Source organism: Miscanthus floridulus, chromosome 4, assembly GCF_019320115.1.
Source record: "Miscanthus floridulus cultivar M001 chromosome 4, ASM1932011v1, whole genome shotgun sequence".
Lineage (NCBI taxonomy): Eukaryota > Viridiplantae > Streptophyta > Magnoliopsida > Poales > Poaceae > Miscanthus > Miscanthus floridulus.
Window position 1 is genome coordinate 77,170,997 of NC_089583.1, and position 17,483 is coordinate 77,188,479.

The following is a 17,483-nucleotide window of genomic DNA, read 5'->3' on the forward strand; positions in this document are numbered from 1 at the left end:
GGTTGTCTCCTGTCGTCGCGCGGGAAGGACCCCCACCGTCGCCTCGTCGGCGCGCGGGGAGAAGCTGAGCCACGCTCACCGCTTTGCGCATGAGCCCGGCCGAGGGCACCATCACAGGACTGCTCGACGGCGGTGCGCTCACCCCACTAGGGAGCGCGCGCTCCGGCAAGGGGACCTGCGGCGGCGCCGGTCAGATCTAGGGTTTTAGGGAGCATCTCACCACAGCGCGTGTGTGGATCAGGGCACCGCCGCCCAGATCGCTCGACGGCAGCGCACTCACCCTCTCGGGAGCACGCGTGCTGGCGAGGGGGCCGACGATGGCGCCATCACCTCTCGCCTTTGCTCGATGCTTGCCGCTCGCTGCGCTGAGAGAGCAAGGGGAAAGAGTCGAATTAGCCTAGGGTTCGGGGATGGACGTCGCGCACCGGTTTTGATCCGCCGAGGAGCACGCTCGACCGTCGATTCACGATGAACGACTGACAGCGAACGGGCCAACATTCGGCCCAGGCAGGCGCGCGCAGCGGGCGGCTTTGCCGGCCCAGGCTCAGGTTGCGGCCTGGGAAGGCACAGCGCGCACAAAAGCAGACCAAGCTAGGTCGTTTTGATGCTTGGGCCACATGAATAGTGATCTACGAGTTTAAGTTTATTCTTTTTTTAGAAGCAATTTTTTATGATATTTGTCTAGTTTAAAATCTCTATTAGAAATTTGAACCAACGGAATAATTTTTCAGAGAATAGTTGAGAAAAGTTCAATGCTTCTGAAAAATAGATAATTCATTTTTCATGTTTTTCGCTGCAATGTTAAAGTTTATAATCTTCTAATTAAATTCGAACCAACGGGAGAATTTAATTTGAAGAGTAGTCAATTTTAATCGGTAAATTATAATATTGTTATTTTTCTGACCAACGTTGATAATAGCAATATTATAATGTTTATTCATAAGTTTTCCATGTATTAATTCTATTTTTGCCCAACGATGATGTAGAATTAGTGTATAAGAATATGGTATGTTTTAATTTTGACCAACGTTAAATTAAAGCATGCAATTATGATGTCATATTTTCTCACTATCTCTAACGGTGTTTTTTAGGACTCAACGCAATGGCATTCATCTCACACATACCACCTCTTGAAGGGGGCAACTATAGGGTATGTCGAGAGAAGTACGAACTAGCACTTGCGTTGTCTGAAAATGACCTAGCGTTTACCTCCCCGTGTCCTACTGAGCCAGTGGACCCGGTGAGGGAAGAAAATGAGTCTGATGTTGATTTCACTGCTCAGTAGTGAGATCATGCAGAAGTGTGGATGAAGTATGATCTCGAACGCAAGAAATGGGACATTTCAAACCGTAAGTGCTTGATGGTGGCTAAGTCCACAATTTCAGATGCGATAAGGAGGTCTATCCCAAATTGTGATACCGCCACGGAGTATCTTAAGAAGGTGGAGAGTCAATTCACTAGTTCTTCAAAGGCTTATGCCAGTACTTTGATCAAGAAATTATTCAATGAGAAATATACTAGTGGCGGTATCAGAGAGCACATACTGAAGATGAGCAACACGGCTTCGAAGCTGAAGTCAATGAATTTGGGGCTCTAGGATGAGTTCCTGATTCATTTGGTTTTTGCTTTCTTGTCAAAGGAATATGAAACCTTTGTTGTTAATTACAACATGCAGCCCGATAAGTGGGATATAGAGAAGCTCATCACAATGTGTGTTCAAGAAGAGGAGAGGCTGAAATTCTTACAGGGTGACCCTGCTAACCTTGTGAAGGACAAGAAAAAGAACTTCAATAAGAATGCCAAACCTCAAGGGAAAGCCCCTCAAAATGGCCACCATCCGAAGAACAACAATGCTCAAGTTGAAAAGGATCAGTGTACATGGTGCAAAAAGCATGGACACTATCAGAGGGACTATCCAGACTTCCTGAAGAACCTTCTGAAGAGAGATGAGGATTTTATTACATTCATAGATGAATCCTTGTATTTAAGTTATGCAAAATCTACTTGGTGGATTGATTCAGGTGCAACTGTTCATGTTGCAAATTCATTATAGGGATTCCGTACGAGGAGGACCCTATAAAGAGGAGAAAGAAGAATTAAAGTAGCAAATAGAGTTGAAGCTGAAGTTAAAGCCATTAGAGATCTTTCTCTAGAATTAGTTGATGGTTTTCTACTTAAGCTTTCAGATGTTCTATTTGTATCCTCTTTGCGAAGAAACTTAATAAGTGTTTCACGTTTAGATGACGATGGATATGATTGCCATTTTGGTAATGGCAAATGTCAGATTGTTTATAATAATAAATGTGTTGGTCTTGCCTTCCGACAAGACAAGCTTTATTTATTATCACTTTCTGAGAATATGAATGATGTAACTACTGAGAATGAAAATGCTTCCTCATCTATGAATGCAACAAATAAGCAGAAGAGAGTGCATGATGTATCTTCAAAATTATGGCACTGTCGTTTAGGCTATATTTCGAGGGGGAGAATAGAGCGATTGATTAAGAAATCAATTATTCTGCCTTTAGAATTTTTATATTTAGAACAATGCATAGATTGCATAAAAGGAAAGTATGTTAAGAAAATAAAGAAAGATGTCAAACGAAGCGCGGGAATTTTAGAAATAGTTCACACATACATCTGTGGTCCTTTTCCTGTGAAGAGTGTGGATGGTTATGATTCATTTATAACATTCACAGATGACTATTCTTATTTTGACTATATTTATCTAATTAAAGAAAGATCGGAAGCATTGGATAAATTTAAGATATTTAAGGCTGAAGTAGAAAATTAGCATAACTTAAAGATTAAGGTAGTAAGGTCCGACCGTGGGGGAGAGTACTATGGTCGACACACCCCATATGGCTAAGTTCCTGGACCTTTTGCAAGGTTCTTACAAGAAAATGGCATAGTAACCCAGTATTCTACACCAAGTGAGCCTCAGTAGAATAGAGTAGTTGAAAGACACAACCGTACCTTAATGGATATGGTGAGAAGCATAATAAGTTATTCTACCCTACCGATAAGTTTATGGATGGAGGCGTTAAAAACCGTCATTCTTATACTTAATCGAGTGTCAAGTAAGTCGGTGCCCAAAACACCGTATGAGTTGTGGACAGGAAAGGAACCCTCACTAAACTATTTACGAGTGTGGGGTTGTTCAGCTGAGGCAAAAGTATTTAACCCAAACATAGTGAAGCTGGACTCCAAGACAGTCAGTTGCCATTTCATTGGCTATCTAGAAAAGTCAAAAGGTTATCGCTTCTATTGTCCTAACAGACAAACGAAGTTTGTAGAAACAAGGCATGATGTCTTTTTGGAGGATGATATGATCAGGGGGAGCATGGTAGCATGAGAAATTAGTTTTGAAGAGAAGCGGGTATACGTGCCCACTCCTATGGTTCAGGAGCCATTCTTCACGCTACCTGTTGTTGCTATACCAACAGTGCAAGACACTGTAGTAACAGCACCTGTTATTAGTTTTCCTATGGCAACAATAAATGAACATGAAGAATCTGTCCTTCAGGATCCCTTAGAACCAGTTGTCACATAAGAGAGAGAGCAACAACAGCCTCAAATAGAACAATCATCATTAAATGAGGCTCCTAGAAGGTCTCAAAGAGTTAGGAGATCAGTCATTCCTGATGATTATGGAGTTTATGAATGTGATGAATTTCAAATGGAGGGTGATCCCACCTCATTTGAAGAAGTCATGAGAAGCGCTTACTCATCCAAGTGGCTTGAAGTCATGGAAGATGAAATGAAATCAATGAAAACCAATGGTGTTTGGAACTTAGAAAAAATTCCTAAAGGAGCCAAGACAGTAGGTTGTAAATGGGTCTACAAAACTAAACATGACTCCAAAGGAAATATAAAAAGGTTAAAAGCGCGACTTGTGGTGAAAGGTTTCACGTAAAGAGAATATATAGATTATAATGAAATATTTTCTCCAGTCTCATGTAAGGATTCTTTTAGAATCATAATGGCGTTTGTAGCACATTACGATTTAGAATTATATCAGATGGATATAAAGACGACATTCCTAAATAGGGATCTAGAGAAAAATGTTTACATGTCACAACCGAAAGATTTTGTTGTGGAAGAAAAAGAACGCATGGGATGCCGCCTGAAGAAATTTATTTACGGATTAAAGCAAGCTTTAAGATAGTGGTATTTGAAGTTTGATAGTACAATAAAAAAAGTTTGGGTTTTAAGAAAATATAGAGGACAACTGTGTTTACGCAAAGTTCAAAAATGGAAAATATATTTTCCTAGTCTTGTATGTGGATGACATCTTGCTCGCTAGCAGTGATGTTAATCCGCTACTAGAAACAAAGAAGTTATTGTCCTCAAAGTTTGATATGAAGGATCTCGGTGAAGCTTCGTTCGTCCTAGGAATAGGGATTCACCGAGATAGAGAAAAATGGTTTTAGGATTATCACAAAAGGCATACTTAGAAAAAGTTCTAAAGAAATACAGTATGTAAAATTGTAAATCTTCATCTACTCCCATAGTCAAGGGCGACAGATATGGGGAATTTCAATGTCCGAGGAACCAATATGAGATCGATCAAATAAAAGTGGTTTCATATAGTTCAGCTGTCGAAAGTTTACAGTATGCTCAAGTGTGTACTTGCCCTGACTTAGCATTTGTTATCGGGTTGCTAGGCAGACATCAGAGTAATCCAAGAATAGAACACTAGAAATTAGTAAAGAAAGTTTTGTGTTACCTCTAAGGTACGAAAGGTCTCATGCTAACGTACAGAAGATCTGATTCCCTACACATAGAGAGGGATACAGATTCTGATTATACGGGAGATGACAGAAAGTCCACGTCAGGATACATATTCACTCTCGCAGGAGGAGCTATATCATAGAAAAGCTCAAAGCAAACCGTCACTACATCGTTCACCATGTATGCCGAGTTTGTAGCATGTTATGAGGCCATATGGCAGATGAATTGGCTAAAGAAATTTATGCACAAATTGAAAGTGGTAGACGACATACATAAACCACTCAAGTTATACTACGATAATAATCCAGCAGTATGTTATGCTCACAACAATAAATCAAGTGGTCCTGCCAAACATATTAACATAAAGTATTATGTTGTGAAAGACAAAGTCCGGGATCATATAATTAGTCTTGAGCATATAAGAACAGAAAAGATGCTTGTGGATTCGCTTACAAAAGGCTTACCACCCAGCGTGTTCAGAGAACACTTAGCCGACAGGGGTTTAAGGGAAAACCTATTATTTCTGGACAATAAGGGTCTAGTTGAGAATCTGTTTCAAAAATAGAGAGGTGAATTGTAGTTGTTTAATCTAATGGCAACAGACTATGACGATGAAGCACGATCTATGCACTGATCTGTGATGGAATGAGAACAAGATAAAGTAAGTAAGTTAAGTTTAAGTCATAAGGTGAAATCAAGGTGGAAAATATTAGGTGATCTCCACCAATTGGCCCGGCCCTTGAATTCGTGCCCTCGTCGGGGGCGCCCAACCGTTGCATGGTTGGTGGGCCCCCGTCGCACAGCGCCATAAAAAGAGAGGTGGAGACCGGAGCACAAGACACGAAGTTCACCTGAGCCGTCAGACGCCCCACCTACATCCCCGAAACCCTAAACCGATCTAAGTGGGGGGAGCGTTGCCAGCGACGGAAAACACCGTCACCGGCCAACGCCGCCACTGCACTGCCGCTCTTCATCGCAGCGCCTCCACTGAGTCTTCATCAAGCACCGTGATGGCCAGCCCGTATTCCTCGAAGGTAGCCGATGATTTGCACCTTTTGTACCCTCTCTCTCACTCTATCTGTTAATCCCATACTAGTAGATGTATTAGGACTCGCTGTTTATCCCATACTAGTAGATGTATTAGGACTCGCTGTTTATCTCAAATATAAGTATACATGCTAAATCTATGCCCAATGATCGTGCTTAAGTCTATCAAAATAGAGCAGCGACCGGACCGCATCTTGAAACAAGCTGCTTGGGCGCATCCATTCATGTCTTTAGTCTATAGATACGTCCGCATCTCCTTTCCATCTCACTCCTCGTCAGAGAGACACACCAGTCCAGTCCAGTCCAGTCCAGCTAGCTGCTCTGCTCCTTCACTCAGCGCCACACACACACGCATCGCTTCAGATCAGACAGAGATGGCGACGATGGCCGGCAGGCTGCTGCTCCTCCTCCTCCTTGCCGTTGCTGGCCTTCTTGCCGTCTTCATGACCGAGCACGAGGTGAGATCCGGTTCATCTTCAGCTGGCCGAGTTGGTTACTTGCATTGTGTGGCTGGCTCATGCTGTTCTTTCTTGCATTTGGATCATCAATCAGGTGCTGGCCAAGGGGAGTGACGAGCATGACGACAATGTCTACCAAGTGAGCAAAGTCTGTCTCCAACTCCTTGCATGCCCTTGTGATCACCTCTGCACAGTTGTCATCACTCACCGATTCGAAGAATCTATCTCAGATGCGTGCTCTCACATACTGTCTGTCTCTCGTTTTGCAGGGTGGACAGGGCAGCCTCAAAAACTACCGTAAGTCATCATTCAAACCTTCTGATCGCTCCGCTTTTGATCTCCTATCTCTAGTGGCATGCATGTAGTAGTCACAGATCAGTTCTACAGAACCAGACTAATACAATGAAATAAATGTAAATCTAAATGCAGTGATATTTAATTGTTACTAGGTAGTAGTAAGTGTTCTAGATTGGTTGGAGGGAGGCTTTCAGAACTAAAACTGTGCACATGGTGGGGCAGCATCATACAGAACACAGGATGGTTGGTGTCTAAGCAAGTAGAGATCTCGTAGTGGAGTGGAGTAGGTCAGCAGGATGGATATGATCCGAGGATATATGCATCAGGTTAATTTGTATGGCTAACAACCTGATGAGTGCATTGATCTGCCTGTATTGGTGTGCGTTTTGCAGAGTGCTCGCCGCAGTGCTCCCGGCGGTGCGCCAACACGCAGTACAAGAAGCCGTGCCTCTTCTTCTGCAACAAGTGCTGCAACACGTGCCTGTGCGTGCCGTCGGGCTACTACGGCAACAAGGGCGAGTGCCCCTGCTACAACAACTGGAAGACCAAGCGCGGCGGCCCCAAGTGCCCGTGAGCTGAGGCACGGCACCCGTGAGTGACCCCGTGATCCTTTTGAAGGCGTGCGTGCATACACGCGCGCGCGCGTCCTGATGGATTCCTGAACAACATCATTCACTCGACACAACAGCATTCACTCACTCGATTCAACAATAAGCCGCTGTAAACTCTACTACTGTACGGTCCCGTTCGGCTGGCAGAATTTTAGTTGAAACTGGCTGAAAAACACTGTTCTGGCTGAATTGTTGTGAGAGAAAAAACACTATTCCGGCTGAAAAAAAAAAGTCGAACAAGCCGAATATAGTGTAAGCTGAGCGAGGCCTACGTTTGATTTAAATGTATCACGAGCCATTCACTTGATTCAGTTCAAATTTTGTTTGGCATGGAAACTGCGGCGTCGATTTCCTTGTCTACGAGTAAAACCTGGACGATGATACCGTACCGAGCGAGAGGAGGGAAAGTGAGAAGAGCCCCGTTCGAGTAGTGTTAGCCTTTTATATCGTCGGAGCCATTCAGGTCTGAGAACCTGGAAGGAAAAGCAGGCCATCGGTCCAGCTCGAAAGAAGGCCTGGTTAGAGAAAGCGGAGTCCTCGAGCCCAACCCAATGTCCGGAGGCCCACACCGACTTGCGTCTTTCTGCTGTCAGGATGTCTGTGCTCTCTCTTGCCGCAGCGGACGGAAGCTGTAGCTGTGCACCGCTTGCTTTGCCTCTCTCAACAACAACAGAAAGAAGAAAACCCGGTTCGGTTCACAGGGAAACGCTCTACAATTTTGGGAGCCACAGCCACAGCTGCTGCCTGCTGCTGGGGCTGGGCTAGTGGATTACGACCAAACTCGCCTGCCATTGTCAGTGCTGCATGCATTCCAGATGGTAGTGCCGCAGCCCGGCCGAAGAATGGAAGTGCAGCTGGACCGAACGGCCTTTGCCGTGCGCTTCCTTTGGCTCTGCCAGCGCCACGGCCATCCGCGGTGCTCGTGCATTTGTAACCGCCCTGGACTTTTCACTCCACGGTCCTAAGTGCGACGACACCCACTCACGTGGCCTCCTAAGTGCGACGACACCCACCACACCCATGGACCCCAACCCGCTGCATGTGGAGCCCACACGATTCACGCGCTTCTTTGGACTTGTTGTTGTTGTTGTACTGGCGCGCGGGAGTGAGCGTGACGAGGTCAATTTCTACAGTATCTCTATGTGGCTTGGAAAACTTATTGATTTAGAGCATCTTCAAAAGTTTCTAAGCCCACTTTTAATCTTAAATTTTTAGTAAGATTAAAAAAAGAATCATTTTCCAACGACTCCTTATCTCACCTCCTAATTTCTAGGGACTCGGGAAAACCAATCGAAGGACGTGGAGAAAAATGAGGACTAGGGATAGGGTTCTCGATGTAAATATATAAGAGAGACATATAAAAGTGGTTGCGGATGATTTGAAAATAGTACACGGTTTCTGATGCAAAATTCTCTTATGTTTTAGGAGTGAGATTTTAAAAAAAATGGCTAGAGGAACCAAATAAATATACTTCCGACTTATTTTAGCCATTTGAGAAACTTCTTGATTTACCAATCGATTTTTTGAATTATCATTGTAGATGCTCTTATACAACAATCATGCAAATTGTTCTAATACATCTTAGGGAAGCTCCAATAATACTAAAATAAGGTAGAATAGTCATTTTGGTCCCTCAACTATTTCTCGAGGCTCAGTTTCGTCCCTGGACTTTCAAAACGGCCGTTTTAGTCATCAAACTCTACTTTTAGGCTCAATTTCATCCTAAACTATGAAGATGATCGTTTTAGTCCTCGAACTTTGTGTTTTGGGCTTGATTTCATTTATAAACCATCAAAGTGTATTTTGTTCTTTAAACTTTTATTTTCATCACAACATTGTCTACGTTCTATGTGGAACGCTGTACTGTTGCACCTGGTTAGCTCGAACACCATCAGCGATTGGAGATAGAAAAATAATATTCATCCAAAAACTCTTTCGTGGTCATTAATAATTTCAAGCTGTTATTTTTAGTGTTACCTTATAATGGTACCATTTATATATATCCGACTAAATGATATTACGGGAGCAATTACAGTTGCATCGAACACTATTTATTCATTAAGAATACATGGATATATTGAAACAATAGCAGATCTATAATTTTGATAATTTATGGATGAAATTATGCCTAAAATATAAGGTTCTCTTTTTGAATAGACAAAATTAAGTTGAAAATAAAAGTTAAATGCACTTCGATAGTTTATGGATGAAATTGGTCCCAAAGTGCAAAGATTGAGAACTAAAATAATCATCTTCATAGTTGTAAGATGAAATTGATCCTAAAACTAAAGTTTGAGGACCTAAACGGCCGTTTTAAAAGTTTAGGGATAAAATTGAGCATCGAGTAATAGTTGAGGGACCAAAATGACTATTGTGCCCTAAAATAACTAGCTCGTAGAATATTTTTATTTTATTCAATAACAATAAGATAGAATAATAAGTTTGCTCTTTATGTAGAGCTATAAATTCTGATTTATATGTGTATGTTCATACTTCTTTATACTAGCATGTTAGATTACTCTATTTTATCTTTTTTATATATTTATATGTGTTAGCAAGTTGGCTTTTGTTATTTTTGAAGGGAAGTTGGCTTTTGTTGTTGAAGGTGCTCTTGGAATTGAATCCCGTAACATGGCTAGACATGTATTGTCCGAAATATGGTTTCTTTCTTGTTGAATTTGGATTATACTAGCTTTTTTATTGTAAATGTGGTCTTACATTGGATATAAATGGGTGCATTCGTTGTAGCTTTTTCTGGCTGCGGTTGCGGCTTCGGCTGCTGCTTCTAGTTATAGAGTTGGACTTAGGGTTTAGGATTAGGGGTTTAGGCAGTCAAACACACTCATTGGATTTGGACTCAAAACATATAGATGGCGAGAGTGAGACGTAGAGAGGAGAGTGAAGCATGATGAGATGGATTGCCCGACGAAAAAGTAAACGAAAAAATGTGAGAGAAATATTTTCTTTTCAATATTAAATATATAAATATAAGTTTATTATGAGTCAATTGGTCATCAGGCCGAATGTTCGTTCACGCTCAATCTTCGATAAAAAAATAAAATATCTCCACTACGCGTGCTTTAGCTAATACCCGACCCATTATACAGCGGTGGCCAGTGGAGCCGAAGCCGGCAAAACCTCAGTCAAATAGCCCACCATACTCCGCTCTATCTATTTTCTTCTTCCATTACTAACCCCTTCCTTTACCCCGCGCGCGCGCTCACCTCCCTCTCTTTCTGTCGGCGGCGACTGGGCCGCCGTCGCTGCCGCCCTGCGCCAGGTGCCCAGGTCTTCTTCGAGCCCTTCGCCGGCGCCCGGCGGCAACCACCACCGGGTACGCCACACCCCTGGGTCTTCCCTTCCTCCTGTGCAAAACCAAGCACCCAAACGCTAACTTGATACTGTATTCGGATCTGATCTAATTACAAGTATATATGCATGTACATTAAGATTGTTTTGCAAAGATCCGCCCCTGAGCCGTGGCATTCTATTCCTATGTACATTCCTAATAAGGATTACTAAATAGTGCACAAAGTTCATGTTTTCGGCTGTCTAATACCTCAGGGGTAAGCAAGCCATGGCTTTGAAGGCGAGCTCCGGCGACAACCGGACCAGGAGCACGGTGTTCCTATGCATAGTGATTGGCATGTGCTGCTTCTTCTACATCCTCGGAGCGTGGCAGAAGAGCGGGTTCGGCAAGGGGGACAGCATCGCGCTGGAGGTCACGAAGCGCACCGACTGCACCGTCTTGCCCAACCTTAGCTTCGACACCCACCATTCTAAAGCTATTGGCAGCAGCTCTAGCGATCTTGTCTCGCCAGCGAAGAAGTTCAAGCCTTGCGCTGATCACTACACGGATTACACCCCCTGCCAAGATCAGAACAGGGCGATGAAGTTCCCTAGGGAGAACATGAATTACAGAGAGCGGCACTGCCCGGCGCAGAAGGAGAAGCTGCACTGTCTGATCCCACCCCCAAAAGGTTACGTGGCTCCGTTCCCGTGGCCCAAGAGTCGGGACTATGTCCCGTTTGCAAATTGCCCGTATAAGAGTTTGACGGTCGAGAAAGCCATCCAGAACTGGGTTCAGTATGAGGGTAATGTGTTCAGATTCCCTGGTGGAGGGACACAATTCCCGCAAGGAGCCGATAAGTATATTGATCAGCTTGCATCAGTCATTCAGATCGCCAATGGAACTGTCAGGACTGCACTTGACACTGGTTGCGGGGTAAGAGGAAATGCCAAACTGCATATTGCGTGTTGCTAATTCGAGCCAGGTTACAAAGTCTGGTTCATGTCTTAACACACCATAACTATTTCAGGTGGCTAGCTGGGGAGCTTATTTGCTGAAGAGGAATGTCTTGGCCATGTCGTTTGCGCCAAGAGATTCGCACGAGGCACAAGTGCAGTTTGCTCTGGAGAGAGGTGTCCCAGCTGTTATTGGTGTCCTTGGTACAATAAAACTTCCTTATCCATCGAGGGCCTTTGACATGGCCCATTGTTCCAGGTGCTTGATTCCATGGGGAGCCAATGGTGAGCTTAATCATGCGTCCTCTTATATTCTGCATCAAAGCAAAAAAATTCAGGGATTGTAACTATCATTGATACTTAGAACATTCATTTATATTTGATGCAAGTCATTTTACAACCCGAAATTGTTTTCGCATTTTCACAGATGGAATGTACATGATGGAAGTTGATAGGGTTCTAAGGCCTGGTGGCTACTGGGTGCTGTCTGGCCCTCCAATTAATTGGAAGGTGAACTACAAGGGTTGGCAACGCACAAAGAAGGATCTTGAGGCAGAGCAGAACAGGATAGAGGAAATTGCTGACCTTCTATGTTGGGAAAAAATCTCAGAGAAGGGTGAGATGGCAATATGGAGGAAAAGGGTGAATACTGAGTCTTGCCCTTCTAGGCAAGAAGAATCAACTGTGCATATGTGTGAATCAACAAACCCAGATGATGTCTGGTATGCTGTTCATGTAATCTTGTTAATAAGATCAGTCATTTGAACAGAGTACTTTGGTTTGTATGGTTCTTTTCTGTTCCAAATTCTTACAAACTACTGCTACTTCATCAGGTACAAGAAGATGAAGGCCTGTGTGACACCCCTTCCAGATGTAAAAGATGAAAGCGAAGTAGCTGGAGGAGCAATCAAACCCTTCCCGGCCAGGCTCAATGCAGTTCCTCCAAGAATTGCTAATGGTTTGATCCCAGGGGTTTCGTCTCAGGCATTTCAGAAAGACAATAAAATGTGGACGAAGCATGTCAAGGCTTAACAAGTATCTGCTTACTGGTAGATACAGGAATATTATGGACATGAATGCAGGATTCGGGGGATTCGCTGCTGCAATAGAGTCCCCAAAATCTTGGGTGATGAATGTTGTGCCGACCATCGCAAAGATGCCTACCCTGGGGGCTGTGTATGAGCGAGGATTGATTGGCATATATCATGACTGGTTTGACATTTTACACTTGAATTGTGTGCTCACAAAAGTAGTGTGCTAGTGATCATGAACTTACATTTTGACACTACCCTATTGCAGGTGTGAGGCTTTCTCTACTTATCCAAGGACATATGATCTTATCCATGCTAGCGGTCTTTTCACCTTGTATAAAAACAAGTAAGCTACTCTTGTCTTCTGTAGTTAATTCATAACTTGCATTGCCTGTGCTGATCTATTTTATATATGAAACTACCAACAGGTGCAGCATGGAAGACATTCTCCTGGAGATGGACCGCATCTTGAGGCCTGAAGGTGCCGTCATAATACGGGACGATGTTGACGTCCTAACCAAGGTGAACAGCCTCGCTCTGGGTATGAGGTGGAACACGAAGATGGTTGATCACGAGGATGGCCCCCTCGTGCGCGAGAAGATCTTATATGCCGTGAAGCAGTACTGGGTTGGTGGGAATCAGACGGCTGTAGCTTGAAGCAAGCACGTTTCCGAGGTTCTAACATGAGGAATTCTGCAACCCAACCTTACCCGACGAACAAGAATTAGCTTAGGAGTCATCCTGTAGCAAGGAAAATGGTCAACCCTTGTAGGGGTAGCACTGAAGCAGCCAGGATACCGTGCTTGCTGGTGATCGCTGCAACCACATAATGTCGGTAACAAATTTTGGAATTCTTCGTTAGTCGTGTACTCTATTCAAAAGCTTGTATCTTAGAAAATTTCTTTACGGTCCCCGTACTGATTTGGGTGTAACTTATTAAGTAGAGTAGCTCTCTGTAAGCAAGAAACACAAGGTGTTTTGGACAACCCAGGTCTATTTATGTACTCCTGAATGATCCTGAAGAAAAAGGGCTGCTTATGGCTCTACTGTTGCAACTTGAAACATGCTGGCGCCAGGCATAACTTCGAAGCCAGAATTTTTTTTCTTTGAATCTATGGGCATGAGCTCTGTTTGCTGTACCATACATTCGAGAAGAGAATTACAAGTTCAGAATACTTGACCTCCCGAGACAAACACCACAAATCAAAACGCTGCAACCAAATTGGAACAGCACCTGATCACTGATTTGGGTGTACCTTTCTGTAAGCAAGTACAGATCCTAAAAAATTGTTACGCGCCATGTGCGCCCTATCAGGCAGTCATGGAGCATCTTGTAAACAAGTGAGATCACAGGTCATTCTTTATCGTGGAGGGAAATTTTATTTACACCACCCCACCAAGAGGCACTAAGATCATGGCATCGACAGTGACAGGGGAAATATGCATATTAACGCTTTGACCACCTTTCTCATCGAGGGTTATCGATTTTGACCTAGTTAACCTAGGAAATGCTGATCGGAGGAACACAATTTTCCATTCAAAGCAAACACATTGTTCAGAATCAGTAATCTGATAGTACATGTCCACCGACCAGGAACACTTGCAGCTCGAGATAATAGGGCTGACGTTTATATCAGACAAAAAAAGATAACAAAGCTGACCGCAAACAATTTCCAGTACACTGATAAATAGGGCTGACGTTTATATCAGACAAAGAAAGATAAATCACCAGACTTCACTTAGTTAACATGTAGACAGGATATAGGTATCACTGCATACGAGGCACGATGACAGGTCAAACAGATCACTTCTAGAGGTTGGGTGCAATATTAAGGGTAGTAGCTAGAGTTAAGGCCTACAAGTTATTAGTGGCACCATCTACCCAAGGCAACGCATGACCCATCTCCATCTACATAAGTTAGCTACTCAAGCTGAGAAACAAAGTCTACACAAGTTTCACATCCAGTTCCAAAAGAGACATGCAGGCTCCCTCTTCCTCTTCGTCTTCTTTGCTGGCTGTACTCATCCTGTACGAGTTAGTTATTAGTATTTAGGGAGTTGATACATAGCCTTCTTTTTCATGGCTCGAAACAACATATCGACAACAGAGTTAGGCAGTTAGCCTAGCATTTAGTTCCTAAACCAACCATTGTGATGTGATGGCAACAGGACTCTAGTGCTCAAGAGCAAGTGGAAAATTCTGAAGCTTATGAAACTGACCTTTACAGCGTGAATCATGCAATTCCGGCTTTTCATCAACAACAATCTCAGCGGCTAAGAAACCCTGCAAATATCTCATGAGATTTACCAAATAGGCACTACAGATATTTGCCTTTCAACAATTCAACAGGTCACAGGATTGCTAGACAACATTCCAGCAAAGCTTCATATCACAGGAGATGATCAATACAATTATACAATGTTAAAAGAACATTAACAGGCAAGCCACTATGTCCCTCAAATATGGTGTGTTACGGTCATAATGGAAACAAAGCACAAGAACAAGCATAACATGTTAGAAACAGACTGCATTTTCATAATGCACATGGTGGCAGGGTAAGCAGGAACTTCCAACAAGTTTGGACTAAGCATATAAAAGGTGCAAATTTAACAGGTTTACTTTTACACCATCTCCCCATGCTGTGCTCAGCATGACCCACCATCTGAGTTAAAGTTTTACAGGAAGCAAGATTACAAAGGACAACGGAAGGAAGGCCCTGCTATAAATTTATCTAAGAGTGGCCACCTGACAAGATATTTCATCATCTGAGTTAAAGTTTTACAGGAAGCAAGATTACAAAGGACAACGGAAGGAAGGCCCTGCTATTAATTTATCTAAGAGTGACCACCTGACAAGATATTTCATCAACACTTCATTAACGTTAAGAATTATGGTTGATTACCCAAATCTTCTCCTTAAAAGGCTTACTGAAAGTTCAAACTTATAGGAACAATAAATAACCCCTTGGCATCAGTGCAGCACCCAACCCATATTTACCAATTACCATTCAGGGAACTAAGGTGTGGCAACATGATATTATGCACTGGTGTAGGATGGTGATATGCACATAATAATAGATAATAAAAAGTAGAATGCTAAAAAAATATTATCAGCGTAATGAATCACAAGCCAAAATGAGTATCAGGGTGTCAAAAGAAGAATTTTATACTAAATTAGATTAACTGTTGTCAACTGATTTATTCGAGGTGCAAAATTCAACCTGCATTTTCATGAGGAGTCAGATCCGCAGCGGATGTAACTCCTTCATTAACCATCTGTTTACTGGATGCTTCACTCTGGATCTTCTTCTGCTTGTGGCCACTCTTCATTGGTCCACCACTTGGGATTCCAAAAACTTTGCCACTTCGTTTTCGTAATCTCCTGACTGTACTGTCTTCTGAGCCTCCAATAGCTCCAAACTTTGGAGTCATCCCTTCAGTTGGTAGTTCAAAGGCATCTGTAATCCCAAGGTTCACTAAAGCTTTCCCACACTTTGGAGTTCCTCGTTCTCCTAAGCGAGAGGATGTACACTCAATGGGAAGAGAAACCATCTCATGTTCACTTGAACAGCGGTCCATACTCTCTTGTTCAACATCATCAGAATCATATTTGATTGAACTGGAAAAGCTGTCACTTAAGAACTTCTTCATGTAATATTCAACTGAATGACTTGGTGCATTCGCAGTAGATTCTGATGGTGATCGTGCATGTTCATTGTCCAGCTCCATCTTTGGATTAACAAGCCTATGCCATAGAATTGGAAAGCCAAACTCAAAGCATTCGCACACCTACATAAAGTCATGGATCAGCAAGATGGGTAACTGAAGGATTAAGGAAAAAAGAATATAATAAATCGGTGCACAGGGCTGCCCATTGTTTTAGTAGCAATGCTTCCAAAACTCCGGTCCCTGGAGACCAATCATAGCAATTACCTCCTCAGAAAATTCATTCTCACGTGTTTTGGGAATATTCAAGAGACGGGCAATCTGTATGAGGTAACCGTCCTCGGACTCAACTGTGGTGTAATCACGGCGCCTCACAATGGCGGAAGATCTGAACACTCGGCTTGCCAACGATGCTCCTTCCCTGTTTCCATGTAGGCTACAGCACCGTGAGATCAATTGTGGAGTACCAACGGAAATTGTTTGGCATCTTTTTTTTTTCTGTACTACCATTGAACTTCTCAAATTACCAAAGAAAAATACAATCTACTGAATTTCTCTAATTGTGGACGAGAAAGCGACAATTTTCAAACATGATGCACAACTAAAGCACATTTGGGAGAATGAAATCGATAAATGGAATAGCGGAGGAGATGCCTCATTTGCGGGGTGTAGGCGGTTCCAGCGACGCGGATCTTGCCCTCCTCGCCCTCCACCCTCTCCAGGCACCAGTCGACGAGCACAGCCTAAGAGCGAGACGCCACGAAGGAACACATCAGTGTAGAATACTTTGGGACCATCCAGGAGTGGATTCAGTGAGGTTTCATTGGGTTTCTCGTAATGGTGTGAACGGAGAGAGAGAGGGAGAGGAAGAGCCAGGGTTAAGCACTGACCATCCATTGAGTAGGGGATCCGGCCATCAGGTTCATCGGTGAAGTTCTGCCCTAGGCAGCGACGGTCGGAGAAGAGAGAGCGACGCAGTGAAGACCGTGGTGGCGCAGTGCAGTGGCGGCGGCGGTGCTTCCCGTCACTGGCTGCACCCCTCTGTTAGATCGGAGTAGGGTTTCTAGGTGGGGCGTACGGCTCAGGCGAACCTTATACTGAGAGCCGCCGATTCCACCTCTATTTAATGCGCAGTTTAACGGGGGCCCGCCAGCCATAGATGGACTGGGCGCCCCCGATCAGGGCGCGAGGTCAAGGCCCAAGTGACCGTTGGGCCACTATGGTTGGGAGATCAAACCAACATTCTCCTCCTTGATCTCAACTCATACTTTAACTTTAAACTTTGACTTTAATCCTTTTCTCTTTTATTTGTTCCATCACAGATTAGTGTATAGAGCATGTTTTATCATCACGGTTAATCGTCGATAGACTTAACAGCTACAATACACATCTCT

General features: G+C 43.4%; 2 protein-coding genes and 1 pseudogene across 4 annotated transcripts; 2 read left to right on the forward strand and 1 right to left on the reverse strand.

Annotated features, from left to right (window-relative positions):
* Positions 1-6,011: 6,011 nt before the first annotated feature.
* On the forward strand, positions 6,012-7,336 carry LOC136551771 (gibberellin-regulated protein 6-like). Of its 2 annotated transcripts, none has more exons than XM_066543313.1 (4): positions 6,012-6,239; positions 6,334-6,378; positions 6,509-6,536; positions 6,929-7,336. In XM_066543313.1, exons 1-4 carry the CDS (start codon positions 6,156-6,158, stop codon positions 7,108-7,110), a joined length of 339 nt encoding a protein of 112 aa, XP_066399410.1. In that variant the 5' UTR covers positions 6,012-6,155; the 3' UTR covers positions 7,111-7,336. The 2 variants fall into 2 exon arrangements, with proteins under 2 accessions (XP_066399410.1, XP_066399409.1); XM_066543312.1 differs by having other exon boundaries at positions 6,021-6,239; positions 6,334-6,387.
* A 1,293-nt stretch (positions 7,337-8,629) lies between these two features.
* Positions 8,630-13,537, forward strand: LOC136549842 (probable methyltransferase PMT2; annotated as a pseudogene).
* LOC136549843 (uncharacterized) lies at positions 11,639-17,099 on the reverse strand. 2 transcript variants are annotated; one of them, XM_066541268.1, is made up of 6 exons: positions 16,980-17,099; positions 16,744-16,832; positions 16,357-16,510; positions 15,645-16,212; positions 14,644-14,707; positions 11,639-11,706 (listed from the first exon to the last, which is right to left on the reverse strand). In XM_066541268.1, exons 1-5 carry the CDS (start codon positions 17,013-17,015, stop codon positions 14,691-14,693), a joined length of 864 nt encoding a protein of 287 aa, XP_066397365.1. In that variant the 5' UTR covers positions 17,016-17,099; the 3' UTR covers positions 11,639-11,706; positions 14,644-14,690. The 2 variants fall into 2 exon arrangements, with proteins under 2 accessions (XP_066397365.1, XP_066397364.1); XM_066541267.1 differs by lacking the exon at positions 11,639-11,706 and adding an exon at positions 14,098-14,450.
* Positions 17,100-17,483: the final 384 nt, after the last annotated feature.

Coding starts and splice junctions, on each gene's coding strand:
- LOC136551771 (XM_066543312.1), top strand. CDS start 6,156: ATGGCGACGATGGCCGGCAGGCTGCTGCTCCTCCTCCTCCTTGCCGTT. Junction 6,240..6,333: donor TCTTCATGACCGAGCACGAG/GTGAGATCCGGT, acceptor ATCATCAATCAG/GTGCTGGCCAAGGGGAGTGA. Junction 6,388..6,508: donor ATGTCTACCAAGTGAGCAAA/GTCTGTCTCCAA, acceptor CTCGTTTTGCAG/GGTGGACAGGGCAGCCTCAA.
- LOC136549843 (XM_066541268.1), bottom strand. CDS start 17,015: ATGAACCTGATGGCCGGATCCCCTACTCAATGGATG. Junction 16,511..16,743: donor GCCTACACCCCGCAAATGAG/GCATCTCCTCCG, acceptor ACATGGAAACAG/GGAAGGAGCATCGTTGGCAA. Junction 16,213..16,356: donor AGAATGAATTTTCTGAGGAG/GTAATTGCTATG, acceptor GACTTTATGTAG/GTGTGCGAATGCTTTGAGTT.